The 16,406-nt window shown below is 41.1% G+C and overlaps 1 protein-coding gene across 1 annotated transcript in view; it reads right to left on the bottom strand.

The window, feature by feature from the left end:
• HGD (homogentisate 1,2-dioxygenase) overlaps window positions 1-16,406 on the bottom strand; it is a 42,338-nt gene that overhangs the window by 23,117 nt on the left and 2,815 nt on the right. The window contains exons 3-5 of the mRNA XM_027585758.2: window positions 13,291-13,362; window positions 12,381-12,469; window positions 8,402-8,507 (exon numbers count right to left, since the gene is read on the bottom strand). Of these exons, the coding sequence (XP_027441559.2) occupies window positions 8,402-8,507; window positions 12,381-12,469; window positions 13,291-13,362 (267 nt within the window). The remainder of the gene's footprint in view (window positions 1-8,401; window positions 8,508-12,380; window positions 12,470-13,290; window positions 13,363-16,406) is intronic.

Raw genomic sequence — 16,406 nt, 5'->3', positions numbered from 1 at the left:
TATAATTGTGGATTTATCTATTTCTCCTTTCAGTTCTAAGATTGCTTCACACATTTTGCTGCTGTAGCCTACAAATGCTATTGGAAAATAAACTTTTACTTACCAGAAATGGGGCGGTGAGAAATAATTTGAAAAGCATCTTCAAGGGAATCCAAAGTTAGAATTAAATTTTTTTAAGGTTACCAAAGGAGAAAAACAGAGATCAGTGGCAACATTTAAGGATCAAGATTTAAAATGCATGCTCAGGAATGAAAAAGAAATTAGAGATTTGGCCTCAGTATTTCCAGAGGCAGAAGATCAAGAGTTGGACTGGATGACCTGAAGATCCATTTCAACATGAAGATTCTTTGATTTACTGAAATTCCCTCCAGTAAGTAAGATGAGTAAGATACTCTCAACAATAACGGCTGACTAGAGGTAGACATATCATTAGAAGCCGATACCATCTAACTAAGAATTTGGAAGTAACTTGTAGATACAGAGTGACCACACTATGTTAGCAATTATTAGCAGTAGCTATGGCTAGGGGAGGCCCAGGGTAATCCCAAACTACCCTGAGTTTGTACTAAAACTCAGGAAGATGTGGGTATATGTGTGTGGCATGAATAAAATAAAACAGTGGCTCACTGAATTCTTCAGCAAATCTAGTAATTTAAAAGAAAAGCCAACATGATTTATGTGGAGAGAAATCAGGCTTTGAGTGACCCATTGGAGTTCTTTGAGGTAACAGGCGAGAACACAGGTAAGGAGGATGCAAGTGACTATACTTTATTCAGACTTTCAAAAGTCTTTCATGAAAAGAAAAGAGATGAACATATGGGAAGGAGGAAGAAAAAGAGAGAGGGAAACAAACCATAAAAGACTCTTAACCAATAGAGAAAAAAACTAAGGGTTGATGGAGGGAGGCTGGTGGGTGATGGGATAGACGGGTGATGGGTATTCAAGAGGGTATGTGTTGTGATGAGCACTGGGTGTTGTATGTAAGTGATGAATCACTGAACTCTACTCCAGAAACCAATATTGCACTGTATGTTAACTAACTAAAATTTAAATTTAAAAAAGTCTTCCATGAAGCTACAAAAAAGATAACTCTTCATGGGATTTGAATGACATTTTTTCATAAATAGAAACCTGGATTCACATTTGGCCTTGCATTTGAATATAAAACACTAAGAGTATTACATCCATTAGTTAGCACATAGCATAGAGCATGAAACATAGTAGTCACTCAGTATATATTTGTTGGATGACATTTAATACTCACGACAACCTTCTGAGATGCCTATGATTATCATCTCTATTTTAGAAGTGAAAGGACTGATGGTTTAGAGAAGTTTTCTCTACTAAGAACAGACACCAAGATTCTCCCAGTCTCTCTCAGTAACCTACAGCCTGAGCGCTTATATACAGCCTATCTTCATCTGCTTCCCAAACTATTCATGATCTGCATAGCTTCTAAAGCCAGGCTTTGCCTCCCTTTAATGGTCTTGTACGTGGGCTTCCAATCTTATTTACTTATTTACTAAGTATTTACTACTTATTTACTACTTATTACTTATTTACTACTCCTCCAGTGCTAAGTTTCCCTGGCCCAGTCTGACTCCTGGGACCTGAACCTTGCTAAGGTCCTTTGGCGTCAGCATTCTTATTCAAGCCCCTTATATTAATTCATTCAAATGATTTATTGGACCTCTCTGTGTGCCAGGTTTAATGCCAGGTGCTGGCAGTAAACATGACAGTCTCTGCCCTCAGGGAAACTATTACAAGACCTTGGAAGTGTGGGCATTTTCTGATAGGAAAACAAGGAAATAGGTAAGCAGAAATGATTTGGAAGAGAAATGTTACCTCAGGAATAAGTCCTGGCATAGAGCCTATTTAACATTCTTATACATGGAAAATAAGAGATATACACAATGAAATAATCTGGTTTTCAGAAAGTGCCAACATCTTACCAAGGAGTGAAATGCAAGTTGATGGAGATTTATTGTAAAAAGAGCCAGCAAGCTATCCAAAAGGGCTGAACAGAGAGCAACGTGCACTCTAATACTTTTGGCAAACACCAGTGAATGCATTTAGGAACATGCAATCTAGTCTGTTTATAGGATGATGGGATCTGAGCTATCGGGGAGTCAATTCAACAAACACTTGTGGCTCTACTCTTTGGAAGAAGACATGTGCTGAACACCGCAGGTCATATGAAGATGATGGAGACACAGATCCTATTCTCAAATACCCTGAGAATTATGGATAGGGCTCAAGGAAGAAAGTGGTATTTAAGATGAGTCTTAAATTATGAGTGGGATTTGGATGGGTGAATATTTGTGAGGGGAAAAAAAGAAAATTCCAGGTAGGTGAAAGAGCATAAAGCAATGATGCAGGAAAACTTAGGGTATTGCCCTGAAATGGTAAAATTTCCAGTATGGTTGGTGGGTAGGGCACATGGTAGAGAGTGGAGGGTTTGAAAGACATGATAGTAGATTAGGGCTCTTGACTGCCTATCTTGGGAGCCTGCATGGGAAGAAGAGAGGGAAATCAACTGATGTAGGCTTTGGGATGTTGAGGAGAAACATGTATGTATTTAGCCATAGATGATTTATGATAGTAAAAATGGAAACACTCTAAATATTTAACAATAGAGGACTTACCTTATAAACATATATTGGATTACAAAGCCACATTAAAAATCACCTATACTCCAGGAGTTTAAAAAGACATGAGAAAAGGCACAAAATATGATGTTTAAATAAAAAAAACCCACAATGTAAAACTGTATTACAGCACGACTTTCATTAGAGTAAATCTATATATAACTGATTTTTTTTAAAATTGAAGTATAGTTGACACACAATGTGACATTAGTTTCAGGTGTACAACTTGGTGATTTGACAAGTCTATACATGATGCTATGCCCACCACAAGTGTAGCTACCATCTGTCACCATACAATGCTATTATAATAGTATGGACTGTATTCCCCAGGCTGTGCCTTTTATCCCTGTGACGTATTCATTCCATAACTGGGAGCCTGTACCTCCCCCTCCCGTTCCCATTTTGCCCATCTCCACACCGCCCCCCATCCCCTCTGGCAACCATCAGTTTGTTCTCTGTATCTATGGGTCTGTTTCTACTTTTTGTTTGTTTGTATAACTGATTTCTAAAACAGCATTAATATATGATTATTCACAGCCTTTCCTCTGCCCTTCTCTGCTTCTTTGGAAAATTCTGATTTGCCCATCCTCACTCCTCTCAATCTTGTGAACTCCAGCCTCACCACGCAGATCCATGTTTCATGTGTGAGTCTCTTAAGAAAGGGGATGGGGATCTACACTGTAAGTTCATTCTCCAGGGGCAGAAAGAGGAGGGGGAGGAGGAGGAGGCAGCGGCATGCTCTGAACCAGAGGCGGGGCTGAGGAGCTTGGGGAAGTGAGCGGTGAAAGGAGAGAGGACTTAGGGTGTGAGAGGGCTACCGTCTAGAAGAACTAGAGAAAGGGGAGTTTACCAAGTGTTCTTGTAGGTTATATATTGGGTATTCTTTAATGTTCTCAGGAGAAACAAATGAAGACTGGTTTCTGGCTGCGTGGGACCCCAGATCTTATTTACATATATGTACCAAAAAAAAAAAAAAGACTGGAAAGAAAGAAACTAAAAAATTAGAAGTAGTTAGCTCTGCATTGATGGGATTATTGGGCATTGACACTCTTATGTAAGTTTTGAATAAAAACATGTATTAATAGTGGGGAGTGCATTATTGTTTAAAGAAGATATAGTTTCAACAGGGTAGTCTGGGCAGGCTGAACTGTAAAGGGTTCAGAGATGAGTGGAGGTGATAAAATGGGTTTAGATATCTTTCTCAAGAAGTCTGTGTGAATAGGAGAGACTTGGTCAAAAGCTTAAAGAAGTGGGAAATCCAGGATATTTTTTGAGAGAGGGGGCTTTTAGGGATGGCAGAGCTAAAGAGTTTGACAAATTAGACAGCAAATACCCAGGGAGGGTGTATTTTCTGGAAACACTTTTGGTAATTTGCATGTCCTAGAGGCAAAGGGAATTTTATGGCTTGGTCTTTAATTACCTGTGAGGTGTTTATCACTTGATCCAAATTATACTGGTTGAGAACTAAGAGGTAATTTCTCAGCTGAGGCTTAACTGGCTCCAGTCTGACTTTCCAAAGGTCAAAAGGTTAGGGATGTAGTAATAAGAAAGATAAACTTTAAAGGACTCTGATCTTTAAAGAGGAATGCTGATTCAGGAATGTTAATTGAAATCTGCAAAATCACAGTTAAACTAGATGCAGATTTGTTTGTTAAATACTGAGATTCCAGAAGTTAGAGGAAGGTATATGATGAACTAAATTCAGTATATTTCTTATGTGAGATTTTAATGGATTGAACTTGTTATGTCCACAGGCTGAATCTAAATATACTCAAAAAGAGTTTGCATTAATTCTTAGACAATTGTTTTGGGAACATTGTCCTCAATCTTCCTGGGAAGGTATCAAAGATGACAGTGATGATAGCATATCCCATGATGCTTTCTTGGAGGAAATACTAAGTAATTTTCAAGTCTTCAAATTCCCAGAGATGACTAATGTGGGGAGTTGGTGAAACTGATGAATTATTTATTTTGGTCTGTGACAGGTGAAGACACACCTACAACACAGGCTTCAACAGAGAAGGACTGTCAGACGGGTACCTAAATATAATTTTCTGAGACTTTCTCGATGAGAGTCTGGTGTCCATATTTGGAAGAGGTTATGAGAAGGGAGAAGTGATGAATGCAGATTGTGTGGTTATTAATGAAGCATAAAAATGGAAAGAGATATTAACTTGTCAAGAAGGTGTAAATGAAAAGACAAGAGGATCGACATAGCACGAACAGCCAGGATTTGTGTAGCAGGGCAAAGGACGCAGGATGGCAGGGAGGTAAGTCACAGAGCAAGATGATAAACTGCTACCTTGGTGGAGCTTTTGCCCACAGAGGCACTATTGAGTTCTGGGGCACAGCTGTCTCAAAGCATGTGAGCACAAGGTCATAAATGGAAACAAGGGAAATAATGGAGAAGAAATTCATTTGGTGGCCATCATACAGACTGTGTTTGAAGGAATTCAAAACAGGAGAAATGTAACAAGTTCAAGGAGAAGTGCAAAGGGAGGCTAGAATGGGTAACACAGGGAAGGAGAGGAAACAAACATATAATTAGTATCTACTAGAAAGCAAGCAGAAACTGTTGGTCCAGCTCTTTTGATGCCTCTACATTAACTCAGGCTTTTTAATGCAGTTGCCTCAAACTTCCTTCTCAAAATGTATGTTAACTAGTTATGAAACAATAAAATAATGTGCAAAAATGGCGTACTTGACTCTCGCCTATGATGAGAGACTTCCGTTTTCTCCTTTGTTAATTTCTACATCATTTGAGTTTTTATTAAGTATGTATTACTTTTATAACAAGACAAACCAGAAAAATTCTATCAGAGGGAGGTTAGCTTCCCTGGATAAGCCACCTGTACTACAAAATAATCACTATAAAGGGGTGTATTCATGTTAAATAAAATGTATCAATAATAGTCATAGAAGTAATAATGTGTAATAAAAACATGAGCATGTTACTTATTACACTCACAGTAGACTCATATCACACTCATATTTTCCTTAAAGTTTAGGCTTAAAACCTGACCCCTATCCCAAATAAATTATATAAAAATAAGTGTGGCTCCACTGTTGGCCACACAACCATAAACAAATCTATGAAAATGTATTAAGTTTATAGAGGCTTTGATGATTGGTGTGGGTGATATGAGTAGGCAGGGGCACTGAAATTTCCCACTCTGCCTTATTGACCACTAGTTACTTGATAGCTATCCTAAAGGCCCCATGAGGAGTACCTGGGTGGATCAGTTGGTTAAGCATCTGCCTTTGGCTCAGGTCATGATCCCAGGGTCGTGGGATCAAGTCTCTCATTGAGCCCCTCATCAAGCCCCTCATCTGGCTCCTTGCTCAGCAGGGAGCCCGCTTCTCCCTTTCCCTCTGTTTGCTGTTCACTCTGCTTGTGCTCTCTCTCTGTCAAATGAATGAATAAAATCTTTAAAAAGAAAAATAAAGGCCCCATGATTTGAATTCCCAAACATTTGCGTATGGCCTTTCCCTGTAATCTTTCTTTTAGTCTAGCTCAATTCAGTGTAGTTGTTCTCGAAATCAGTGTACATAAGAATTACCATACAGGGTGGCATACACAAAACCATGTATCCTATAATTTGTGGGTGATTCAAGGGATTTTTCAGAGATAATTTTGTTTGTACTTAATTTTTGTCTTACTTGATGATTCTACAACCACCCTGTTCCTTTGTATAATATGAGATTTGGCTCCACTTGAGAGAACTATCAGAAATTTAATTGGGTATTACCTTATGCTGCCTGAAGAAAAGAATAGGGAAAATTCTTGTGGCTCAAATACCCTCTCAACCTTCCAAAATTAGTATTTATTAAATGCTTAATTTATTTAGCCTGACCAGGAATTCTGTCAAAGTAAAGGCATCCATCCTTTATATTTTCTAATAGAAGATAGAGTCTCATTATTAAGCCGTCAGGTCTCTTTATTGGTCAAAAACAAACAAGCACGACCATTGTAACTCTAAGAGAGAAATTAGCAAATTTGAGATATAACCCATTGAGGAATCCAGCAGATTCCCAGAGAATGAGCAATGACTTTGGCTAGAATGATTTATGGCCCTTTAGGAGCTGAGTGGGGAACTAGGTGGTTAAATGAGGATGGTCTGCCAGATGCATTCTTAACCTAAGGGTGGGGGAGAAAGTGGTCAGATGGGCCTGGTTTAGGGAACCAGGTGAGACTCAAGGATGAGGTGAAGACAGGGTCCCCAGGTTGGTTGTGCAAATTGTGATCTGCACAAGAGCTCTGACTGGAGGAAGTGGAAAGGGGCAGGACCTGGTTTTGGGTCTTGGTAGGGCATGGTGCCTGCAGGTTTGGGGGCTGGAGCAGGAATTGACCTGTGCTGAGAGGCAAAAATAGCCCAGTGGTGAATGGGGAGGATGTTTGCTTCATGCATTAAACTTCACATAAGTTTAAGGGGCAGTCATTTAGATGATATATCCTGTTTTCAAAATGGCTGTGAGATGGCTAACATTTTAAGTTGTTAACTCAAATTTTGTTTTTCACTCTGAAGCCCTCCCTTCTGTCCCTGCTGGAGTGGGGTTAAGTAGCATTTAAGCAGGTAATCCGTTCTCTGAGATTTCTGTAATTAGAAGAGATGGAGCAGAGCAGGAAACCAAAAGTGACTATGATTATTCTGGCTTTTGTTCTGCAAAAAATCTAAGCATTTAGGGGAAGGGGAGTTGTAGGTATAGACATAATGTCTTGGTAAACGAAGGAGAGGCATCAGATTTCCTTGGGCTGTGGGAAGGAGAGAATGAGAGAGAGAGAGAGAGATGAATTGGCTGATGGATCTGTGTGGACTTTAAATACAAAGAAGACTCTTGAACTTACACCCAGCAACTCCGAGAAGGAGGGAAGAGTTGTGTGGCATACCCAGGACAACGAAACCAGAAGTGGACTGACAGATGATTCCCTGCCCAAGCCTCTGCACGATGGTAGCAGAACAGTGGGCATCTCAACATTACCCAGTGAGGGAGGACCAACCAGCATGGCCCAACCCCTACTCCTACTTTGGCATTGTTTAAAGCCAGCGATTCCCAGGGAAGACTGAAATGAAGTTGTTTTCTGTCAATTTGGCAGATAGGGACCTCAGAATAAAAAAAAATAATATAAAACAAAAAAACACATTGATCTGAATATAAAATTCAAGATTTTATACTTGATATTAGACTGTTGCCTTAAGTGAGTATATCAACATGGCTGTATCAGGGTCCTGGGTCTTGCCTCCCATGTGCCAGACACTGTGAAGCATGTTCACACCTGTTCTTCCATGTACTCTTCACAACAGCACTGCATGGCAGATGTTGTGATTACCCCAGGGTACAGGTGAAACACCATGGCTCAAAGACCCAGTGGGTAAGTGGAGGAGCAGGGATGCAGACCCAGGTCTGTTTTACTTCCTGCATTGTATCTGTTATCCGTGGCATGTACCTAAGCTAAGAGACAAAGGGAATACACTGGAGTTCTCAAAGGTAAGGAACAAAAACAGAGCTCTGTCCACTATAGTATTGGATCTGTCTCATTACTGAAAGCAGAGTATATGAATACACACACACTCACTCGTGTGCGTGAACAGTCAATTCCAAAACTCCCACCCCAGGATGAGCAAAATAACAGACATACTTTAGCATTTATTTTTTAAAAAATGTCTAATTTCCCAAAGACTCAGGTTTGACTTAAATATTTAGAGTCAAGGCTTTGGATACATGGTGTGCTCCAATGCACAAGACCAGTTTACCTGGTTAGGGTCGGGGTCAACTTCATCCCAGCTGTGAGTGACATGGCCTTGGTCGATGGATTCAAAGGGCTTATGAGAAACTGAAGGTAGAATCCTATAAAGCCAACTGGGGGAAAACAAGGACACATAAGCCTTAGGGTGGTGTTATGAGGGATATGCAGACTGCTCAGGAAGTACCATCAGGAAGATGCTCAAGTCAACAACGATCTGTGAGCTTTAATGTGAGAAACAATGACACAGCATCACTTCTTAATAGCCACCGCTACCCATGGCCCTGGCCTTTTCCCACCTTTCCACTCTATCCATCACTCTTCAAATTGAGGCTCTGGCTCTTGGTGGTTCCCATACTGACAAAAAATGAAGACTTTTCATTCCCAGTGACAACTATAAAGGAAGGGGAAAAGTACCTTGAGGGATAGCTGTACAGGAAAATCCATAGAAAAACATTAATGTGTATATGTCATCGGATACTAATTCTTACTCTGGAAGGTGAGGACAATGAATCTTACATAGATTGAGAGAACATGGGTAGTTACTTTGTTATTTTTGAAATACATTTTTTAAAAAAATTATAAAAGTAATATATGCTATTGGTAGCAATAATTTAAGTAATTCAAAAGTCCCTAAGGGTAAATGGGTCCTCCAATTTGTCTTCCAATTTCTTCAGGGCCAAGTACCAGAAGCATCAGAGCTTAACAATGTTCTTGTGTATTCTCTCAGATATCACCAGTGCCTATATAAACAAAATTGCCAAATCATTGTACCACTTTATTCTCACAACAATAAGGAGTGAGCGTGACTGATGGCTCATGTCTTCACAAATATGGGGTATTATTAAAAATAATTTTGACCTTATAGGTAAAAAATAGTATCTCATTTTTATTTTGTATTTCCTTTATTATGAGTAAGGTCGAGGATCTGTATGGTTGTTGGTCCTTTGTAATTTTGCTATGAATTACTTGTATAAATCCTTTACCATTTTTCTACTGGGTTATTTATTTTTTTGAGATTAATTTGTAAGAGGTTTAGGAAATTAACACTCTGTACTCCAACATTGTAAAGTCGGTCCATATATTCTTATAGTAAGTACATTTGTAACTTTGTTTTCTTTTTTTCCCCTCCCATCCTTCCTTTCTCCCTCCCTCCCTCCCTCCCTCCCTCCCTCCCTCCCTCCCTCCCTCCCCCCTCCCTCCCTCCCTCCCTCCCTCCCTCCCTCCCCCCTCCCTCCCTCCCTCCCTCCCTCCCTCCCTCCCCCCTCCCTCCCTCCCTCCCTCCCTTCCTTCCTTCCTTCCTTCCTTCCTTCCTTCCTTCCTTCCTTCCTTCCTTCCTTCCTTTCTTCCTTTTCAAGTTTTATTATCTGCATATGTCAAGGCCTGAGACAAAGATCTGCCTGCCAGAACCCAGACCTCAGGCTTCAGGAAGAGAAGAAGACTCTGATGCAGAAGTCCTGAAGGACACCAGGAGAACTGTCTGGAAGTTGAGAGGGACTCTGAAACTCGCTAAGTGGGACCCATGTCCTTTTAGAGGTCATCACTCTGGCAGGGTACAGAATGACAAGGAGTACTACCTCTGACAATAGAAGACCAGACCTGCTTGAACAGGCTATGGCCCCTTAAGCCCTAGGTCAGTCTACTTTAAGGGGTGGAGTGTGCCTGGCCCCACACTGAACCATTTGGGAGATAAGAGGGCTAGATTTATCCAGTGTCCATTTGATTCCTCTACTTCTAAATGATATGACCTCAGACCCTGGGCTCCAGGCTATGAATAAACTAAGCCTCTGCAGCTTCCAGTAGTGTCTGGCGTTAAGGGCACCTATGGGTATCTTAGAAGAAACTGTGTGATCCTGGGCAAGTTACAAAAATTACCTGATCCTGTTTCTCATCCTTATCTCCTAGGATTGTTGCAAAGATTCAGCTTATGTATCTAGAATGTCTCACACACAGTAGGTGCTCACTTCCTAGATATGAGTTGGATTGTCTGTCTATCCCTAATCGTCTGGGTTTTTATGATGGTCCAAATTTTCCACATTCTCTGTCTTGCTTTTCCCCCTCTCAGTACCAAAGGGATCAGCTAACTAATCTGATAAAAATTAACACTTAGCAGGTATAATCTCTGATAGTTTTGTGAGAGCCCTCCACTCTGTGGTTTAAAGGAGCAGTGACTCACTCTAAGAATCCCAGGCTTGCTCACCTATGGATGGAGCTGGTTCTTTCTTTCCACTTGGGATTTGGAACATTTTCACAAAATTATTGTGGATACCTTTGGAGAGTTCTAAACAGATGGGTGAGCCATGCCTAGTGTCCCTTATTTTTTAGCTGTTTATAAAACTCCCCAGGCAGCACTACATTGCCCTGGTCAGAGATTTAATTCTGATTCAAGGAATCATGCCAACTTCTTAATGAAATGCCAACAGCTCCTTTTCAGCCTCCTGGAACAGAGCTAAGCTCCTGCTGGCTGAAGATATCGCTGAATAATGGGGGTAGGCAGCAGAATCTGGAGTCAAGGTGTCCCATTAGCGAATGGGCCATAAAGTCAAGAACATAGTCATGGAGGCTAGGTTGTCATAAATTAGAATGGACAGGAATTGTCAGTGTGCTTACCTTACCTTGACTGTTTGGGATAGCAAAGAGAGGTGATTAAATAGCAATAGAATTAACCCCTGATTTTGGCAAGTATGAGAAACTATCTCTTCTCTCCATGCACATAGCTATCAAGAGAGAAGCACTATTGATATGGACATGGTCGCATAGCAGTTGCCATAGCTCACACTCAGCTCTCTGACAGCCTCCTAGGCATACCTGGTACTGGAAGGAGAAACTCTGCTATGGTGACAGGAATGATGGTTGGAAAAATTAATGTTCATTGAGCACTCACCGTGTGCCAGGCAATGTGCTAAGTACTTTATAGGCATTCTTTCCTTTAATCCTCACCACAACTATGAAATAGGTACTATCATTATCTCTTTTACAAATGAGGAACCAAAGGCTCTGAGAGGGTAGAGACTTGCCCGAGGTCACACAGCTAAAAAGAGAAAGAGGCAGGATTTAAACTCAGGGGACCTCACTCCAGAGTGGGCCTAATTAACCACCAAAGAGAACAACCTGTCATTTGTGTGGTCCATTGTGCTGTTGTACTTGCTATTTCATTTGCTTCTCAGGAGGAGTCTGTGGAGGTAAACCCAGTCCCTCCCACTACGCAGTACCAAACCAACTGCCCTCCTCCCAGATTTCCAATATCAGAAGCAGCCCTCCTCACAGAGGCCCTAGCCTGATATTGCTATAATTTGACACTACTCGATTAAGCCACAGCACTTACTGTCTCCCCAAACCACACATCTATTGCGTTCAACTTGCCCCATGGGAGTCAATCAAGGGAGTGAGTTCATTGACCTGGCTTGTGGGATTAGAGCAAACATGGAACATGACCCATTGTGCTAATGAATGTGCTTGGTTTCCAGCAAAGGCAAATTCCAAAGAGTAAAACCTTATTAATTCAAACCACAAGGGGCCATGATACATGACCTTTCAACTGCCCAAGCTTAGTTATCCAATATCCAAGAACATAATACTTCATGATACTTCTATCTTCTAAATAAGAGATACTGAATCATCTGTAATTCTGAGTTAATCATTATTTAGAAAAAAAAACAAGTAAACCAAAATTGAAAACTCAACTGGACAACCCTTAGGGGAAGGCCAGTTTATTGGGAACATTTCCTTCTGAATACAAGTAAGAATTTTTAAATGGAGCTGGACATGTGTGTTTTCTGGACGTTGTGCAGCCGCTCTCTCACTTTCTTCTATCAGTCACTTGATCTTAGGTGGAGATGAAGCCCATCCCCTGATATCACCCAGAGCACAGCCTGTGAAAAGCAGAATCTTGGGCAGCTGTGGAAGGCTATGGCCCAGTGTATGAGCCAGCACTAAGTACTAGTCATAAATCCTACAGTCTGCAGGTCAGAATTAATCTAATCCAGTACCTTCTTTTATTTGTGCTCCGTGGACAAGTGAATGCCGATCCTGAGAGCTGCTCAGCATACAGGTTGTAAGGGCAGACTTGAGGATTGTTCTAAAACAAAGGAGGCAATAAACAACATCACTTCAATCCAAAAACCATCCCAACCTTCCCAACAAGCAATTCAGTGGAGGAATTCTGTCCTGGTTGGGGATGCTCTGGGACAGTGCACATGACCATCCCCTACCCATACATACTTTTTGCAGCAACTGTTTAGGTGACTTTCCCCCTGATTAGAAAAGCAATACATGCATAATGTAGAACATTTATAAAATATAACCCATTATCTCACCATCCAGAAATAATCCAGTGTTGACATACTGGTGTATTTCCTTCCATTCTTATCCTTCAAAACAGGGATACAGTGATGGATGATATGTGTAGTCCTATAATGGTCACGATTTTTTTTTTTTTTAGAGGAAACACTATATCCTGAGCATTTTTTCATGCCATAAAATATTCTTCAAAATTTTTGAAAAAAATTTTTGTTTGCCATATTTTTGCTGTTGTAACCAACACTAGTATAAATATCTTTGTGGATACATTTTTAGGACTGGTTATTTTCTTTTCACTGTCATATCTTAGGCTGTTCAAGGGGACTACAAGGAAGTCCTCTTAACCTTGAGCCTAGGGGATCCTCCTGAAAGTCCTATAGTTAGTCTTACTATTTCAGATTGGGTGCTTTCCCATAGGTAAATACCATCCCACTTTAATCTTTGTATTGTCATTTTTCTGTAACCTAATTGTCTTAAAGATTTGTGAAACTCCTAGACAATTCCCAGGAACAATGTTGGATAGGGGCATTTTGGCCTGAGGGCTGCTTATTCATTCCTACAATTCAGAGCTCTCTGAGCTAATATTCTATTCATTCATACCTGTCCTTCTGGCAGGGCACCCGGGCAGCGAGGGTCTTCTGAGGCACATTCGTTCCCAAATCCAGGAATGTACTGCCAGTGACAAAGACACAAAGACTATCATTAACAAGGTTAAAAGAACATTTCACAACATTGATAGTCTAATGAAAGTAAGAATTTCTATATGGACATGTGTTTGTGTATGATGTTCCATATATAATATGTTTGCTTTGTCTCAGCATATGGGCCATTCAGGAAAGGAAATATGCTCTGTGTGAATTTTAAAGACTACCAATTAATTGCAAGAAGACTGATGGATATTGCATAGACTCTCCACCCTTAGCTGTGCTTAGTTGATTTATGGGCTTGTTCTTAATGATCCCACTCCAAGAACAGGTTCTTTAATTCTTTTTTCCACCAGGGAGTTCTGGAGAAGGGAGATAACTCAGGCATCCCCTCAACTCCAGATTGTGGGATCTTGCTGGGCCTGGATGGCAACCTCCCTGAGTATGGAGCTCCATTCCCCTTCATACTCTGATACAAGCAGCCATAAAGAGGCATGTGGATCCAATCTACAGCAAACCTTTATTATCTGGTTCACCTATGGAAGACTTGTGTATATGTTTCTATTTTGTGGATACATGAAAATGAAGTTTGAAGATATGAGAGGCTTTCAGCAGAAGTGCCAGACCAGAGTCTGTCCACAATGGTACAATGGCGTCTACTTGATGGTCAGCTTTTTTACTCTATACCCGGTGGGAAAAAAGTTAGGGACTTTCTCAACAAAGCAAAGTATGGGAGCCCCTGAATTTACTCTTACGACACTTAACACATCTATGAGTTCTTGTTCACTGTCTGGCTTCTCTGCTGGTTGATAAGCCCCATGGAACCTGTGACTAGAGCAGTCTTGTTTACCTGAATGTGCCCTGTGCCTGGTTTACCAGAAGGTACTCAAGAGATAGCTGTTGTTTGACTTAGCCTTTCACCTAGAGCCTATTCTGAGTGTATGTATGCTGCTAAAAGTGGGGTTAGAATCCACTTTTCTTTAACTTAAATATAAAAAAATGGCCATTTTCTTCCCAGAGTTGTTCCTAATAAACCTACTTAATTTTAGCCTAGGATAATGAAAGTATAGCCTTGTTCAGTGAGTGAAATGCCACCATCTGAGCACATGTCTTTAAGAGATATAAGAAGGATGTAAGTGGGTAGAGGGTAAGCCCTCCACAGTTCTCAGGAGCATGGAGAAGGATGAGCTAAATGCAATATGCCCGGATGTGTAAGCAATGATCGGGCTGTTAACTGCTATATTTGGAAGGAATATCAAATGTGAAAAGTTATGACCTAGAAAACCATGGAAGTGAAATTATTCCTTTTGCCTCCAGACACAATTTTTTTTTGTATATTTGAAAACCTGTCAGCCCGAAAAACAATAAGTTATATTATACACGGATAGGTTAACAGCAGTAACATAAGGTTTGGGCTGATTTCTTTGGGAAATGGCAGAGCGTGCTGCATTCAGGCTCTCCAACTGAATACAGTTTTCTTCTTTCAGAATGGACCTCACGCTCACCGTCAGCGGGATTGAATTTGAACTGCTGAGAAATGGTAATGACCCCAAATTTTCTTCAATTCTGTGGAATGGAATTTTAGACCAATCTGTGACTGAAGCCACTGAGCATTACAGCGCCTTTGCTCTGTTCAACTGCCGCATTGTTTCTCTCCGCAAGAGAGGCAGGGAGGTTTGAGTGCTGAGGAATCCCGCCGAATCCTCTCCAGGCATGGGTGGGTTTACTTATTAACCTTCCCCATTCTTCGTAACTGCTAGTCTCAGAACAGAGTCCAGGGTTATATATATTTTTGGAACAAGGGAAAAGACACTTAGTATATGTAGTTCTGAAGCATTTGCTTCTGACTGCTTTAAAAAATAGAAAAGAAAGGAGAAAGAACAGCTGGTAGTTTGGAAGGGAGCCACCCAGCTCCGAGAGAGGTGTGAGTTCTGAGTCGGTTTCTGCAGCTTAGCTTTGGTGCATTGGCTGAAGAGGAGGTGGAAAATGCTGACTCACTCTCCAGTCAGTCGGTTTTCCTAATCCTCGGAGAGAATTACAGATGAGTTTATTAGAGCTTTCAAATGCCATGTCCCTTACTGCTGAAGGCATCTGCTTTGAGGAAGCAGTATTCTGCAGCTGCTTTCCCAAGGTGCTAAGACCAAGGGCAGAATCTGGACTCTGCTTGTATCAGCTGTGAAAACCCAAGCGTTCAACTCCAGCTGGTTCAGTGACTATGTACAAATACACCTTATGCAAGAAGAAAAGAAAATCTAACATTAAGCAAGTGAGTTTGTATGTTTCCTTCAGTCCAGGTTTCTGAATAACTGGATCCAACATAAAAATATGATTTCACTTTTTTTTAAAAGATTTTATTTATTTATTTGACAGAGAGATAGAGAGAGCACAAGTATGCAGAGTGGCAGGCAGAGGGAGAGGGAGAAGCAGGCTCCCTGCTGAGCAAGGAGCCCATCGTGGGGCTCGATCCCAGGACTCTGGGATCGTGACCTGAGCCGAAAGCAGATGCTTAACCGACTGAGCCGCCCAGTTGCCCCTGATTTCACTTTTTTCCCAAGAGAATGATCTGAATCTTTTCTAAATGAAAGGACAAATCACAGGGCTCCATGTAACTTCAGTGCCATCGGTGTTCTGACAGCCGCCTAGTATACCGCTTTTTAAATCCTCATCTGGTCCCCAGGATGTTCTCTGTGTGCCAGAGTAGGCTTATGAGGTTCTCTCTCCCGACTCTGATTCTGGGTAACACCCTGATGGGATGAGCAGATGGTGCACCTCACTGCCTTGCACTGGGCGTAAAGGAAAAGAGAGAGAAGTCAGGGTGGAGATGCAGTTAGAGCTACCTTCTTCCTGTAGAAAGAGTCCAATATTTCTAATGAACGGTGTTGGGAACAGAGGACAGAGGTTGTTGGCAACTTGCAGGTTATTGTGGTAGGCTGAATCAGGACCCTCAAAGATATTTATGTCGGAATCCCTGGGACATGTGCGTTACTTTATATACTCAAAGAGACTTTGCAGATGTGGGTGAAGTAAGAATCTTGAGACGAGTTACCCTGGATTATTTGGGTGCACCCTAGA

This window comes from Zalophus californianus, chromosome 1 (assembly GCF_009762305.2).
Source record: "Zalophus californianus isolate mZalCal1 chromosome 1, mZalCal1.pri.v2, whole genome shotgun sequence".
NCBI lineage: Eukaryota > Metazoa > Chordata > Mammalia > Carnivora > Otariidae > Zalophus > Zalophus californianus.
The sequence above is the reverse complement of the archived record's forward strand: the minus strand, read 5'-3'. Positions and strand labels throughout refer to the sequence as shown.